Genomic DNA, 17,695 nt, shown 5'->3' on the forward strand with positions numbered 1-17,695 from the left:
GGGTTCTTTGCTGTAGGCAAACACCATAGAGTAATTGCCTGGGCTCAGACCCAGAGAGGTCTGCCCCTTAATCCCATCCCTGGGCACCAGCCATTCCAGGGTACACCTTCCCAACTTGGCCCCAGGTGGCCATCCGGCAGGATACCCTCCACCCCCACTGGGAAGGCTCCCCTTCTCCAAGACCCCCAGCAGACCCTGTAATCTCCAAGCCCTGACACCATGTCCATCTGCCCAAGACCCCAGGCTCTTTCTGAGATTTGGAGAACAACCCCCAGCTCCCTTCCTGCCCTGGACCTCCCATCTGGACAAGAGGTGAGTGTCTGGGGTGAGACCCAGAGAGGCCTGCCGCATATCCTATCGCTGAGCACCAGCCACTCTGGGGAAGACCTGCCCAACTTGGCCCCATGTTCTGGCCATTGGGCAGGATCCCCTCCTGCCCCACGGGGAAGGCTCCCCTTCTCCAAGACCGCCAGCAGACCCTGCAATCTCTATGCCCTGCCCTGATGCCCATCAATTAGACAGCAGACACTGCCTGAGACTTAGAGACCAGCCCTCAGCTTCCATCCCACCCTGGAGCTCCCATCTGGATGAGAGAGAGAGGCTTCCTGAATCTGTCAGTTCTGTCTGCACCAAGAGCACTGATAAGACCAAGAACAAATCCACAAGGAGATGTCAAGGCAGAAGTACATACAAGAAATGAAGAGTAATACAGCATCAACAGAACCTATGCCTGCTCCAACAGCTAGACCTGAACATCACAAAATGGAAGAAGTAGAAGAAAGCAACCCTATGAATAACATCATGAAGAGGGTAGAAGCTTATATAGAAGAAATCACCAATGAAATTGAGGACAGAAAAACAAAAAAAAAGGAAGAATGCTATAAAAACTAGAGGAGAGAACAAAAAAAATCAGAAGAAAACAATAAATAACTGAAAGAAAATCATGAAAAATCAATGAAACAGATGAAGGAAACAGTCCAAGACCTGAAAGGGGAAATAGAAAAAAATTGAAGGAGACACAAACAGAGGGAATGCTGGAAAAAGATAATCTGAGTAAATGAACGGGAACTTCAGATACAAGTATAACCAATAGAATGCAAGAGATGGAAGAGAGGATCTCTGGTGTTGAATATACAGTAGAAGAAATAGACTTGTCAGTCAAAGAAAACACTAAAGCCAACAAAGCCATGACCCAAAATGACCAAGAAATTTGGGACACCATGAAAAGACCAAACCTATTTATAATATGGATAAAGGCAGGAGAAGAATACCAACTCAAAGGCACAGAAAATATATTCAACAAAATCAAAGAAGAAAACTTTCCCAACATAAGGAAGGAAATGCCTATGAAGATACAAGAAGCCTATAGAACACCAGACTAGATACCCCCCAAAAGTTCCATTGCCACATAATTATTAAACAACTAAATGTACAGAATAAAGAAAGAATATTAAGAACAGCAAAGGAAAAAGGCCAAGTGATGTATAAGGGCAAATCCATCAGAATAACACCCGATTTCTCAATGGAGACTTTGAAAGCCAGAAGGACCTGGACAGATGTAATGCAGACACTAAGAGACCATGGATGCCAGCCTAGACTAATATACCTGGCAAAATTTTCAATCATCATAGACAAGTAAACAAGTAAACAAGACATACCAAGACAAAGCCAGATTTAAACAGTACTTATCCACAAACTCAGCTCTACAGATAGCAATAGAAGGAAAATTCCAAACCAAGGAAGTCATATACACCCTCAAAAACACAGACAATAGATAAAACCACAGCAGTAAACCCCAAAGAAGAAAAGTACACACACACACACACACACACACACACACACACACACACACATACAATGACCAAGAAATAACAGGAATGAATCATTCATCATTAATGTCCCTTAATATCAATGGACTTAATTCACCTATAAAAAGAAACAGGCTTACAGAATGGTAATGAAAGTAGGACCCATCTTTCTGCTGCATACAAGAAACATACCTCAAATTCAATGATAGACACTACCTGAGAATAAAAGCCTGGGAAAGACTTTCCAGTCAAATGGTCTTAAGAAGCAAGTAGGTGTAGCCATCCTAATATCCAGCAAAATAGACTTCAAACTAAAATCAATCAAAAGAGATCAAGAAGGGGATTAGATACTCATCACAGGAAAGATCCACCAAGATAAAGTTTCAATTCTGAACATTTATGCCCCAAACACGAGGGCACCCACATATGTAAAAGAAACATTACTAAAGATTAAACCACATATAAAACCCCATACATTAATAGTGGGAGACTTCAACACCCAGTTTCACCATTGGACAGATCTCCCAAATCAAAACTTCATAGAGAAATAAAGGACTTTACTGATGTTATGATTCAAATGGACTTAATCGATATCTACAGAAAATTCCATCCTAACAAAAAAAATAATATACCTTCTCAATACCTCATGAAACCTTCTCTAAAATCAACCACATACTTGGCCACAAAGCAAATCTCAACTGATACAAAACAATTGGAATAACCTCCTGTGTTCTATGAGACCACCATGATTTAAAGTTAGATTTCAACAACAACAAAAACTACAGAAAACCTACAATCTCATTGAAACTGAATAATGCTCAACTGAATCACCAATGGGTTAAGGAAGAAATCAAGAAAGAAATTAAAGACTTCCTAGAGATCAATGAAAATGAAGACACTACATACCCAATCTTATGGGACACTATGAAAGCACTGCTAAGAGGGAAATTCATTGCACTAAATGCCCACATTAAGAAGTGGGAGACATCTCACACTAGTGACGTAACAGCACACCTGAAAGCTCTAGAACAAGAAGAAGCAAAGTCTTTCAGGAAGAATAGACGCCAGGGAATTATCAAAGTGAGAGCTGAAATTAATAAAATAGAAACAAAGAGAACAATACACAAAACTTAAGAAACAAAGTGATGGTTCCTTGAGAAAAATAAACAAGCCAGACAAGCCCTTATCCCAACTAACCAAAAGACAGATTAACAAAATCAGAAATGAAAAGGGGGACATAACGACAGACAATGAGGAAATCCACAGAATCATCAAGTCATACTTCAAAAACATCTACTCCACAAAACTGGAAAATCTAAAAGAAATGGGTAATTTTCCGGATAGGTACCACATAAGTAAAATCAAGACCAGATAAACTCTTTAAATAGTCCAATAACCCCTAAGGAAATAGAATCAGTCATTAAAATGCTCTAAGAAAAAAAAAAAGCTGCCATCCCACTCTTAGGCATATACCCAAGGAATGCTGATTCATAACATAAAGATACATGCTCAACTATGTTCATAGCAGCACTATTTGTAATAGCCAGAACAAGGAAACAACCTAGATGCCCGTCAAGAGAAGAATGGATGAAAAAAAAAATGTGGTACTTCTAAACAATGGAGTACTACTCAGCAGAGAAAAACAATGAAAGCATTAAATTTGCAGGCAAACGGATGGAAGTAGAAAACATCATCCTGAGTGAGGTAACCCAAACCCAGAAAGACAGTCATGGTATGTACTCACTCATAAGTGGATTCTAAATATAAAATAAAGAACAATCAGACCACAACACATAGAACAATGGAGGCTATATATATAGCCTGGAGGTCCCTAGGATGACTGTGGCTTATAATAAATTTTGGTTTTACTCAATTATTGAAAAAAATAGCCAAACAAATAGAAAAATATGAACTATGAACCAAAGGCTGAGGGGCCCCCAGTTGGAGCAGGCCCTCTGAATAGGTGAGACAGTTGATTGGCTTGATCAGTTTGGGAGGCAACTAGGCAGTGGGACCCAGTCTTGTGCTCATTGCATGAGTTGGCTGTTTGAAACCTGGAGCTATGCAGGGATGCCTGGCTCAGCCTGGGAGGAGGGGACTGGACCGGCCTAGACTGAGTTTACCAGGTTGATAGCAGGCCTTGGAGGAGGCTTTGCTCTTGAGGAGGTGGGAATGGGGGGTGCGAAGGGGTGAGGGGAGAGAGTGGGAGGGGGGAGAAGAGGGGGACCCGTGGCTGATATGTAGAACTGAATGGTATTGTAAAATAAAAGGAAAGGAAAAAAAAGAAAAAGAAAATGCCCCCCCCCCAAAAAAAAATTCTCCCAACCAAAAAGAAGCCCAGGACCTTATGGTTTCAGTGCAGAATTCTACCAGATCTTCAAATATGAGTTAATACCAATACTCTTTAAACTGTTCCACACAATAGAAACAGAAGGAACATTACCAAACTCCTTCTATGAGGCTACAATTACCCTGATTTCTAAACCAAAGAAGAATACAACAAAGAAAGAGAACTACAGTCCAGTCTCCCTCATGAACATTGATGCAAAAATACTCAATAAAATACTGGCAAACAACTCCAAGAAACATCAAAACAATTATTCACCATGATCAAGTAGGCTTCATCCCAGGGATGCAAGGGTGATTCAACATATGAAAGTCCGTCAATGTAATATACCATATAAACAAACTCAAAGAAAAAAACCACATGATCATCTCACTAGATGCAGAAAAGGCATTTGACAAAATCCAGCACCCCTTCATGAAAGAGGTCTTGGAGTGATCAGAAATACAGGGAATATACCTAAACATAATAAAGGCAATTTACAGGAAGCCAACAGCCAACATCAAATTAAATGGAGAGAAACTCAAAGTGGTTCTAGTAAAGTCAGGAATGAGGCAAGACTTTCTGCTCTCCCCATACTTATTCAATATAGTACTTGAAGTTCTAGCAAGAGCAATAAGACAACATAAGGAGATCAAGGGGATACAAATTGGAAAGGAAGAAGTCAAACTTTCCCTATTTGCAGATGACATGATAGTATACTTGAGTGACATCAAAGATTCAACCAAGGAGCTGATACAGCTTATAAATACCTTCAACAACATAGCAGGATACAAGATCAACTCAAAAAAATCAGTAGCCCTCTTATATACAATTGACAAACAGGCTGAGAAAGAAATCAGAGATACATCACCCTTTACAACAGCCACAAATGATATAAAATACATTGGAGTAACACTAATCAAGAAGTGAAGGACCTATATGTCAAGAAATTTAAGTTCCTGAAAAAAGAATTTGAAGAAGATGTCAGAAAATGGAAAGATCACCCATGCTCATGGATAAGCAGGATTAACATAGGAAAACTGGCAATCTTACCAAAAGCAATCTACAGATTCAATGCAATCCCCAACATGATTCTTCACAGAACTGGAATAAATAATATTCAATTTCATATGGAAAAACAAAAACCCAGGATAGCCAAAAGAATCCTGTATAATAGACAATTTCTAAAGCCATCACAATCCCTGACCTAGAGCTACAGTAGTAAAACCAGTTTGGTACTGGCATAAAAACTGACATGTTGACCAATGGAATCGAATTGAAGACACTGACATTAATCTGCACCTATTAACATATAATTTTTGACAAAGAAGCCAAAACTATACAATGGAAAAAAGAAAGTATCTTCAACAAATTCTGCTGGCATAACTGGATATCATCATGTAGAATGCTGCAAATAGATCCATATCTGTTACCGTGCATAAAACTTAAGTCCAAGTAGATCAAAGACCTCAACATAAATCCAGCTACTCTGAACCTGCTCGAATACAAAGTAAAAAGTAGTCTTGAATGCATTGGCATAGGAGATCACTTCCTAAATATAACACCAGTAGCACAGGCACTGAGAGAAACAATCAATCAATGGGACCTCTTGAAACTGAGAAATTTTTGTAGAGCAAAGGATATGGTCAACAAGGCAAAGTGACAGCCTGCAGAATGTGAAAAGGTCTTCACCAACCCCACATCTGACAGAGGACAGATATCAAGAATATATAAAGAACTCAAGAAATTAGACATCAAAATGCCCAACAGTTCAATTAAGAAATGGGCTATAGAACTTAACAGAGAATTCTCAACAGAGGAAACTCAAGTGACTGAAAGACATTTAAGGAATTATGCAACATCCCTAATCATCAGAGAAATGCAAATCAAAATGACTCTTAGATACCACATTACGCCTGTCAGAATGGCTAAGGTCAAAAACATTGAAGATAGCTTATGCTGGAGAGGATGTGGAGCTAGGAGAACTCTCCTCCACTGCTGGTGGGAATGCAAGCTTGTACAACCACTTTGGAAATCAATATGGTGCTTTCTTAGAAAATTGGGAATCAGTCTCCCCAAGATCCAGCTATACCACTCTTGGGTATATACCCAAGGAATGCTCAATCATACCACAAGAGCACTTGCTCAGCTATGTTCATATTAGCATTGTTTGTAATAGCCAGAACCTGGAAACAACCTAGATGCCCTTCAACTGAAGAATGGATAAATAAATTGTGGCACATATACACAATGGAATACTACTCAGCAGAGAAAAACAATGACATCATGAGGTTTGCAGGTAAATGGATGGATCTAGAAAAAAAATCATCCTGAGTGAGGTAACCCAGACTCAGAAAGACAAGCACAGTGTGTACTCACTCATAGGAAGATGCTAGATGTGGAACAAGGATGACTGGACTGCTCCTTACATCACCAGGGAGGCTACCTGGAAAACAGGACCCCAAGAAAGACACAGGGTTCGCCCAAATGACAGAGAAATGGATGAGAGCTACATGAACAACCTGTATGTGAGTGGGGGTAATGAAGGGCAAGGGTCAAGGGAAAGAGAGCTTAGGTGAACGGGAGGTCCCAGCTGGATCAAGAACAGAGAGGGAGAACAAGGAATAAGAGACCATGATAAATGAAGACCACATGAGAATAGAAAGAAGCATAGTGCTACAGAGGACCACAAAAATCCACAAAGATACCTCCACAATAGACTACTGGCAATGGTCCAGAGTCAGCCCAAACTGATCTACTCTGGTGATAGGATGGCCAAACACCGTAATTGTCATGCTAGAAACCACATACAACGACTGAGGGAACCAGATGCAGAGATCAGTTGCCAGGCCCCAGGGGGAGCTCCAGGAGTCCACTTGGCAAGAAAGAGGAGGGTTTGTATGAGCGAGAATTGTTGAGACCAAGCTTGGAAAAAGCACAGGAACAAGTAGCAAACCAAATGGAAACAGATGAACTATGAACCAATAGCTGAGGAGCCCCCAACTGGATCAGGCCCTCTTGATAAGTGAGACAGTTGATTAGCATGATCTGTTTGGGAATCACCCAGGCAGTGGGACCAGGACCTGTCCTTAGTGCATATGCTGTCTATTTGGAGCCTGGGGCTTATACAGGGACCCATTGCTCAGCCTGGGGGGAGGGGACTGGACCTGCCTGGACTGAATCTATCAAGTTGAACTCAATCCTCAGGGGAATCTTTGCCATGGAGGAGATGGGAATGGGAGGTGTGTTGGGCAGAAGGTGTGGGTGGGGCGCACGGGAGGGGGAAGAACAAGGGAATCTGTGGCTGATATGCAAAATTAAATTAAATTATAAAATAAAATTTAAAAAAATAAAACAAAACCTTAAAGGTGGAAATTAAAAAAACATAGAGCTTGCAAACTGATTTTTCTAGTTAAATTTCATCACCTTGACAGAAAGTAAATTAAAAAGTTAGAGAGAATCTTAACTAAAATATTTCTCTCCATAGAACTAGCCTGTTGTCATAATATTTATGCATTTTATTTCTGCATAATTGATGTATAAGTTCACAGTGTGCAGTGCTGTCCCTAGGCAGGGCTGTAGTAGAAATCAAGCAGAGCAAAGCAGTAGACAATGTTCCTTCAGGGTCTATGCTTTAGTTTAAGGATCCAGAGTCTGGCTTTGTCCTCCCTTTACTGTAACCCATGAGCCTAATCAACCCTTCCTCCTCAGTTTACTTATGGTCAGTGTTTAATCACAGCAACAGTGCAACAAAGTAGGATAAATGGATATCAGAAACATGGGGAATATCTCTTCAAACCTCTGACAGCAAACATGACTCCAATAAATAGCACTGCAAAGTATGACAAGCAGAGTGTAAAGAGAAAAACAGCTAAGTAGGCAGAGCCTGGTGTATTTCTGGTGACAAAGTGCTGAATTGATAAGTATTGAACTGAAAGTTGGAATATTTGCTGAGGTGAAAGTGCCTTACAATGCAAATATTTGGGGAACTGGAATAAAAGTGAGATTGTATAAAGTTGATTATAGGATTTCTTAAAGTTTAAAATGTAAAAATTTTACATACCCCAAATCCTGGTGATAAGGGTCTATATACTGTTTAACACAGCTGCTGATGGTCAGGTGCTCACTTTAGGTTCTTTGTTGAGTATTGAGTTCTGTGTCAGAACCACAGTGTCTCCTATGCATTGGCTCTTTCATGTTCTCCATAGTGTGATTAACTACAAATATTCCTTTTTGTTGTGGTTTTCTTTAAACAGGGTTTCACCATGTATTGTTGGTATATCACGACTAACTATATATATATATATATAGTAGGTTAACTAAGATCACATGGAAATCCACCTCTCCTGCCTCCCGAATGCTGGAATTAAAGGTGTTTGCGACCAGTGGGTACATTTCTTTCCTTGTTTCTGTATTTCATGTTTACCATTTCTTTTTGTACTTGCTATGATATTAAGGACTATTTTGAAGGTGAGTGGAGAAAATGTATCTTCTAATTTAATTTCTTTTTTATTCTTCATTAAATTATTTAATTTATTTGCCAACCACAGTTTCCCCTCCCTCCTCTTATCCAGTTCCCTCTCCACCATTCCTCTCTACTACAACACCCACTCCTCAGAAAGGGTAAGGCATTCCATGGGAGTCATCATAGTATGGAATACCAAGTTGAGGAAGGACCAAGCTCCTCCCTCTTACATAAAGGCTGGGTGATTAATCCCACCATAGGGAATATGTTCCAAAAAGTGAGCTCATGGGCCAGTGACAGATCTTAGTCCCACAGTTAGGGGTGACAAACAGACCAAGCTACACATTTATCACCCACATGCAGGGTTCTTAATTAGGTCCCATGCAGGCTTTCTACCTGTTGGTCTATACTGACTGAGTTCCCAAAGGTCAGCTGTCTCTGTGTGTTGCCTTTTCATGATCTAGACCCCACTTGCTCATATAAGCCCTCTATTCAACTGGACTCCCAGAGGTTGGCTCAGTGCTTGGCTGTGCATCTATTCATCTGCTTCCATAGTTACTAGATGAAGACTCCATGATACAATTAGGGAACTCACCATTATGATTATAGGAGAAGACCCACTCAGGTACCCTCTCTAGGAATCTTAGCGTGGTCATTCCTGTGGAATCCAAGGATTTTTACTGGTACCAGGTTTCTCCCCTATGGCCATAATGCCACAATTACTCCCTCTATCAGGGTATTTCATTCATTGCTCTCCCTCTCCATCTCTCCCCCAACTGGGCCAGCCCAATCCCTCATATAACCATCACTCAGTCTATCCAGGAGATTCCAGCAATTTCCCCTTCCTAGGGTGATCCATATGTCCCTCTAAGTATCCTCCTTATTAACTAGCATCTCTGGGGCTGTGGAGTGTAGCTTGGTTATCATTTGCTTTCTATCTTATGTCCAGTTTTTGAGTGAGCACATACCATGTTTCTGTATCTGGGTCTTGGTTAACTCACTCAGGATGTTGGCCTTCATCCAAAGAAGGGATAAGAGAAACGTGATACATTTACATAATTGAGTATTACTCAATAGCATAAAAAAACAATGACATCATGAAATTTGAAGGCAAGTGAATGGAACTAGAAAACAAAATCATTGTCCATTTTTTGCTCATTTCTTTTGAGGCAGCGTCTCTACATGCAACTCTAGCTCACTTGGACTCACTATATATACTGCACTGGACATAAACTTAGAAGGTTTTGCCTGCCTCTGATCCAAGAGTTTGATTACAGATATGTACTACCACATATACGTGGGCTCACTGGGACTTTAATGGAAATTCTTTGAGTTTCTCTTCCTTCAGCACAATGTTGTCAATAAGATTGCCATAGAAAAAAGTTGTAATGGGATCAGGCTGGGAAAAATTATTAATTAATAAAAAAGAAAACTTTTATAAGTCAAGATGTGTTCCCTCTGTTGTGTTAGGTTTTTGTATTTTTTTTTAATTTAAAATCTTAATGGATGCTGGACTTTGCTAAGAGCACTTTATGCACATATTTGGTCTAGCATGTAGTCCTATGCTTTAATCTATTTATGTGGCCCATTTACTAAGCTGACCTGCATATGCTGAACCATCCTTGTATCCCTGGAATGAAGCTATGTTTGTCACAGGGACAGACTTTCTGTTGTGTTATTGACTTATATTAATCAGTGTTTATTTGAGAATTTTTCTATGATGTCCATCAAATTGTTTAGTCCCTCATTTACTTTATTATGTTCCACTTCCTCAAAATTCTTTCCCTCCATATTTACAGAGGGGATCTCTCTACGTTTGTAAGTGAGGTTTATTTTTAGAAGAAAAAAATGAATGTTGGTTTTACAAAACAATCTTGTTTGTGTATTTTGATTAGAGAATGTGAAGATTGACATGGAATTTTTATTGATAATTATTTGTTATTATTGTCCATTTTTGTTATTGCAATACTTGATACAGTATATAACACTTGTTTTTCTTTCTGGTGTTTAATGCTTGCTGTCTTTCTCTTTTTGACCACTCATATTTATCTTACTTTTCAGTGTGTATGAGCTCTTCCGGTGTCTTCCATAGAAATGTTAGAGTGGTTATGGATTCCTATAACTCATATGTATCACTGAACATGGGTCTGTCTTAGTATTTGTTAGGGTCCTTAAAGAACTTACAGAATGAATCTCTCTGTCTCCTGTCTCCCTCACTCTCTCTGTTTCTCTGACTCTCTCTCTCTCTCTCTCTCTCTCTCTCTATATATATATATATATATATATATATATATATATATATATATATATATATATATATATTCACACAATATTAGAATGTCTTCTAGGATGTGGTCTAGCTAATCTAGCAATCACTAGGTATAAATGGCAATCCAAAATGTAGAATCTTCTCATTCTATGATGTGGGATGTGTCAGTTGATTTTCAGTAAACACTTATGTACCATAGATGGTTCTAATGCCAGTGAAGAAATGGACTTGCTAGCAAGGTGAGAGAACGAAGACAAAGAACGCAAGTTTACTTTTTCAATTTCCTATATAGGCTTCCATCACAGAGTGGGATTTTCAAAATCAAATGATGTAATTCAAAGTTGTGTATTCCCAGCTTAAGATCCAGATTAAAGATGTGTCTTTTCTCAGGTTAAAAGATGTTAATTAAATGCATGACTTCCTTTTCCTTCTTTTTGGGGGGTTGGGGGTTTAGAGACATGGTTTCTTGTAGCCCTGGCTTTATTGGCACTTGCTCTGTAGAAGAGGCTGGCCTAGAACACAAAGATCCCTCTGCCTCTGCCTCTGCCTCTGCCTCTCAAGTGCTCAGACTAAATTCATGTACCACCATCACCTAATATAAGGAATATCTCCCTATCTCAAAGATCCAGGTAACAAATGGATCTTCCTAGTTCATGTTAAGTGAAAATATCTCTCAACTGTGCCCTCCATTTTTGGGTTTTGATAAATTCCAGGTGTCCCCAAGTTTATGCCCATGAAGGGCCTCATAGACTCCTTTGACTATAAATAACTTTGTTAGGTACAGTAACTGGGTTTTACCATTATATCTCTAACTGCTTGCTTTTCATCTCCTTTTAAGAGAATTCTTGGAGGAATCTGATGTTATCTAGAATGAACCTTTCTAAGAAATGGGTTTCTCTCTCTGCAGCCTTCAATTTGTTTTCTTTATATGTATAAATATATACATATAAATTTTAAGTAAAATATGTGACAGGAAATTTTTTTTTCATTTTAAGTGTCCTGTCTCAAGATGACCACCTATCTCCCTATATTTTGGGAAATTCCCATTGTATTTTACTGGATATACTATTGATGCCATTGTGAGTCCTTCTTCTTCTCTTCTCCCAATTTTTTATATTCTGACTGTTTTATGCTATCCTCCTGGCCCTACATATTTTTCATTTTTTCTTATTTTAACCTTTGTCACAGTTTCAGTTTTCTAATTCTTCTGCCTTGTCTTCAAGGCTGCCAACTTTTCTTCAACTTTAAATATTCCTTTAGAGAAAAGTTTTACTGTGATATTTTGGATTTATTTTATTTCCTTTGCATATTTTAGTTTGACTTTTTCATAATTTTGTACATTTAGGAATGCATCTGTCACATGTTCCTTCAGTTCCTTAGTGCATGCCAGTTTTTTGTGATCTCATTGCATTGTCCTGAAGGTGATTTGTGTCCTGTTTGACATTCTGGAACACTGTTATAATTATTGCTTGAATTCTTTTTCAGTATATCATTGAACATACATTTAAGGCTATGACTGCAACATTTGGTGTTGCATTGCTTTGATGACTTTCTATTTTTGTTCCTGTTTCTGCATTGAAATTTTCCTATCTGGGAGTTGAGTACTGGTTGTATTATTCTTAATTTTCTGTATTCCTGCAGTGGATATTGTCTCAATGCTCATGTGAGGCTTGGTTAGAGCACACTTGAAATTGTATTGCTGCTCTCTGAATGGATATGTAGTTCAGTAGCTGTACCTTCAGCTCATATGACCTTTACCCTGATAACATTTCTCCTTGTCATTCTAAAAACAATAATTTTCATAGATTGTATACTATCTGTTCTACCTGAGGTATAACTTTAGATCAAGCTTGAAGGCTTTTCTTTAGTTAGTGCCTTTAAATTATGAGCTACTTTATTTTCAGAAAGTTTGAATTGGTTACCTTAAAACCACCCAGATCAGAATTGATTCCTATAATATAACCTTAGATTCATAGTAGTATACATCATTTATAAATTTCCAAAGCCATTTCTTTTACTACCAATAATACATCCTCCCCACACAGATAATGAAAACAGCCATACCCTTGTTTGTTAGATAGAACTATGAAAGAACTAATGGGACCAAGGAATGTTGCTCTAATGAGTAAAATCTTTTACAGGACATGCTTCAACGGTGTAGAATTGGTTCAGTTCTCTGTAACAATTGCTGCTCATATATACAAGGTTCAAGTTTGACTTTCAGCATCCACTGTGAGGCACTAAGCTGTCTTTCCACATCCCAGAGATCCAATTCATTGTTTTGGCATCTATATGCACTACAAATACCAGTGTTGCATAGGCATACTTGCAGAAAAGACACCCATACACATTTAAAAGAAAAAAGAAAGAAAGAAAGAAAGAAAAGCCAAGTTAGAATTCATAGGTTATCCAAATGAGACATGAAAAAATTATCTTAATATTTGGTTAGAGATGTTGGCAATTTAGGACCTGTTGGTAAAAAAGGCTTAAAACAAATTATTCAATAATTATTAATGGTTTGACTGTGTTTACTTTATTCCTCTTTACATTGACCTTCAGTCTTTCAGCATCTATGTCAAATTTTCAGCAGAAAAAAAGGACTAGCACTGTGTAGTAATCAGAATGGAATCAAGAGGACATTGCTCACTTTACTAGAAATAATATAATACAGTGTTAACTATTATTTTTCTTTTTGTGTTAAAAACTAGAAACATGTTCTGGAATTATAAAGAAAATCACTGTATGCATGGTATGCATGTCCGAGACCCTTGAAGAATTAACAAAATGTCACATCAAAAACTGAAAAGAAGAAATATAAACTAGGAAACTAGAAAATGCTTCTCAATGGAGACATTCTATTTCATTTCACCAGTTAAAAGGCAGCAAAATGGACCCACTTGACAGTGTTACTGCTGTGTGACAGAAATGATTACAGTTAGGTCAGACACACCTGTTTACTTCCTGTGGCCCACTTTATCACGTCTTCATATAAATGGAGCTGTTGACCATGTGGAGAATATGGACTAAACTCTCCTATCTTCACCTTGAGTCCAAATCCGTTTGGGAAATTCCAAATCTGGAAAATGTCATACTCTGCCTGCAGGTTTTCTCTCTGGTTCATATTCACTTTTTCTCCAACAGGATTTGTGAAATGAGTCTTCCTCAGAAAGGAGTTGAGCTGAAAGAGAGGCAGCATTCTACAGTGTATGTGCCCTTCCTTGATGTCAGAAAATGTATACTGATTTCTTCTTAAAAGCAATGTTAAAGAAGTTGTCCAGGGGAGAAATACAATAAAAGTAAGTGGATACATAAAAGTATCATAACATTCCTAGAATTTAAGTTCTTTCAGAAGAAACTACAAAACAGAAACAAAAACATACATGCATATACAAAATATTGGTAAGAAAAATGCACAACACAGAGAAAGAGGGAGATACACACACACACACACACACATACAGAGACTCACATCCATACAGACAAACATACATACTACAGATACATATAATATACACACATATGTATGTCAGACACACACATCAAAATATAATAAGAAACAGACAGTCATACTAACCAAAACAGACACACAGAAACAGAAACGTGAAAAAACACAGGGGCTCACACTAAATGCACATATTTATAGACAAATACACATAGGGAAACATATACATATTAAAACACCCACATGGAAGAACATTGACATATAAAAATTTATGCTCACAATTAAAGACAGATTGACAGACATACCGACAGAGAGAGAGAGAGAGAGAGAGAGAGAGAGAGAGAGGAGAGGAAGAGAAAGAGAGAGAGAAACACAGATATTCATATATGGAAGCACATACACAAAACACACAGTAGTGACATGCAGGCACATATACTGAAAAACACACAGGAAGATATACATAGAAAGAAACACACATATACAAAGACATTGACACAAGAAAAAATTATGCTCAGTTCCACAGATACATATGTAGATATATAGACACATAATATTCACAGAACCCGGGTAAACACAGATACACAGAAAATAAAATCATGCTCCCTTACACAGTTACAACCATTCATTCACAAACGGACACATGAAAGTTCTGAAAAAAATATCACCACCACTCTTTCCTGTGTAATTACTCACAGAGTGCCAAAGGAGGTCCCTGGAGCCTACAGTAGGGTACAATCAGTTAAGAAGACTTCTGAAAACCATCTCAATACACTGATTACCATATATTTGACAATTGATGAACAAGGGTTCATCTTCTCATCATAGAGAGGATTAATGAGGTAGCACTGTTACGTTTTCAGTATTAGAAGAGGTGAAATAATATTCAGGTGCTCTGTAACATGTTCAATGATATTCCTTGATAAATTGTGCCCTCCATTCCATTGCTTTGGCATTAAGATTTACATCAGACTCTAGCTTTAAGTCCTTACAAGGACAATTTTTCAGAAATATTTCTATTTGATTAATATTTGCTAATTGAGTAAATTGGAGCATCTGACAGACTCTTAAAGGCTTTATTGATGACATATAATTTCATGCAATAGAAAAAACACTACCTTCAAGCAGTTACCACCGTGTACTTTCCCATTATCCACACGTTGAAGAAGCATCTCATGGGCAGCATGGGCTGCAGTATACACAGCATTATATATGTCATAACTGTCATCACTAAAGGCCATGTCAAAAGTCTGTCCCATTAGAAATTGTAATGAGGCATTGAATGAAAAATTCTTCAGTGTCTTACACTTAGAAGCTGAGACCTCACAGTTAAAGTTCATCCATCCCAGCCTTGCAAGGTATTCATCTGTGTATTTCAGAGGGTTCAATGTCTGGACAAAAGTTTTAAAACCAGAAATCTCAGAATGATGCTGTGCAAAAGCTAGTGTCCCATGGGATGAGCCAACTGTGGAGACTCTCTTACTTGTAGTGACATCCAGCTGTGAGGTAGTCACCCATATTCTCTGTATACCTAGTGATTCCCACATTCTAAAGCTCACAGCTAGAGTACTGTCTGGGTCACCATAAATGATAACTACATTGGCAGATGATGTTATGATTTGGTTATAATACACTTCAGCTCTTGACATGTATAAATTCATATTGACTGGGATTATGCTCACAAAAGCAAAGCAGACTGCATTTATTTCCATCTCTGTTCTCAAATATGAGAGAAATTGGGTACCCTGATCACTGTCAGAGATGGCCAATCCAATCCAGTTCCATTTGAAGTGAAGCATCAAAGAGACCATTGCCAGGGGTAGAGCTGTGTCCTTGGGGGCCATCTGATACAGATAGGGAAATTTTTCATGATCAGTCAGGATAGGATGGAAAGGTCCATAGGTAAGCTGAAGGATCTAGGACACAGGGAGCAACATGAGGTAATATGTACTTCTAAGAACTTGTAAACACACTTTCAGCAAAGAGTTCAATTAAAACTTCTTACCTATTATTTTTCCCTCATCTCAACTTCAAAAAAGGAAATGAAGCTGCATCATGTCTCTGAATAGTACTCTTGAACCACAATGTTTAGCATAATTCCACACACTCTTCTTAGCATCTTGGTATTTTACCAACAGAGTCAAGATTTCTTGCAAACCCACACCACAAAAATCTTACCTGTTGAGCTCTGTAGGGGTCCAGCAATGTCCCAATCATCACAGATGTTTTCCAATTTGGTCCTGTCAGCATCATTATACACGTAATCTCTTGATTACAATTATAATTAGGGGGAGCATATTGTTTTTCTTCAGATAAAGGCATGAAACTGTTTAATTTTGACATATTCTTACAACCACCTTCGGGCCACTGAAATATTAATGACATATTTGGCAAAAGAAAAGGGTTCCTATTGACTTCATCCACGGAAAAAGTTAAGGCCAATGGAAACTTGTTTTCAGTTGGTGTTCTGTAAGAAGGTATAATATTTATTATGGACAAATATCTAAAGATAATCCTTTGTTGTAAATAGAAGGACCATCCTGAACTGGATGATATTCCCAACCAGCCCCAAATACTGAAACAACTGTCCTGTGCTGTGAAGGTGGAATGACATAATAAACTGGATGTGGTGATATTTTATTGTGCTGAAATGTGGTAATAATTTATTTGTATGTTAATAAATAATGTTTGCCTGAAGATCAGAGGAAATAGCAAGACATTTAAGCAAACAGAAAAGCCATGCAGTGGTACCACCTGCCCTAATCTGATCACTTGGCAGGTCGGGACTCTCTGTGTTCAAGGCCATAATAGGGAATAGAGCCAAGCATGATAAAACATGCCTTTAATCCCAGTACCAGCCATAGAGACCTGGAGGTCTGAATAGACAGGCCGTGACCAGAAAGTGAGGTAGCTGGGCTAAGAGCCAATGAGAGGGCAGAACAGCAAGGCAATAAAGGCACAACTAGAGAGGAAGTAGTACAGAATTTGGAAGTTGTGGTGTGGTGGGGTAAGGCTAGGTTGTGACCCTTCCTATTTCCCTGATCTCTAAGGTTTTCACTGCTATATTTGTCTTGATATTTTGTATTTAATAAGACTGCTTAGGAATTCGGCTACATTTGGTGACCAGCTGTGGGGCAGGAATTCAAAAAATAGCAACTTGGCTGTGGCCTTGCAGGCCCCAGCTTGGCCAGATTATGTGGACAGAACTGCAAAGGGACAGAGCTGGATTGCTTCTGGGGTTATAGAGTCCCTGGATTAGGACCAATGGTTTGGCTCAAGCCAGAGCATGTGACTAGACTTTCTTTAGCTATTTTTTCCCCTGGTGGGTAATTGGCCCTCTCTTTCTCTTTCTTTCTTTCTTTCTTTCTTTCTTTCTTTCTTTCTTTCT

At 38.5% G+C, this 17,695-nt stretch overlaps 1 protein-coding gene across 2 annotated transcripts in view; it reads right to left on the bottom strand.

Moving 5' to 3' along the window:
• LOC143271879 (vomeronasal type-2 receptor 116-like) overlaps window positions 1–17,695 on the bottom strand; it is a 58,325-nt gene that overhangs the window by 19,761 nt on the left and 20,869 nt on the right. For both annotated transcript variants that reach the window (XM_076564383.1, XM_076564387.1), the window contains exons 2-4: window positions 16,486–16,774; window positions 15,426–16,223; window positions 13,819–14,046 (exon numbers count right to left, since the gene is read on the bottom strand). In XM_076564383.1, the coding sequence (XP_076420498.1) occupies window positions 13,819–14,046; window positions 15,426–16,223; window positions 16,486–16,774 (1,315 nt within the window). The remainder of the gene's footprint in view (window positions 1–13,818; window positions 14,047–15,425; window positions 16,224–16,485; window positions 16,775–17,695) is intronic.

The sequence above is a fragment of the Peromyscus maniculatus genome, chromosome 1 (assembly GCF_049852395.1).
Source record: "Peromyscus maniculatus bairdii isolate BWxNUB_F1_BW_parent chromosome 1, HU_Pman_BW_mat_3.1, whole genome shotgun sequence".
NCBI lineage: Eukaryota > Metazoa > Chordata > Mammalia > Rodentia > Cricetidae > Peromyscus > Peromyscus maniculatus.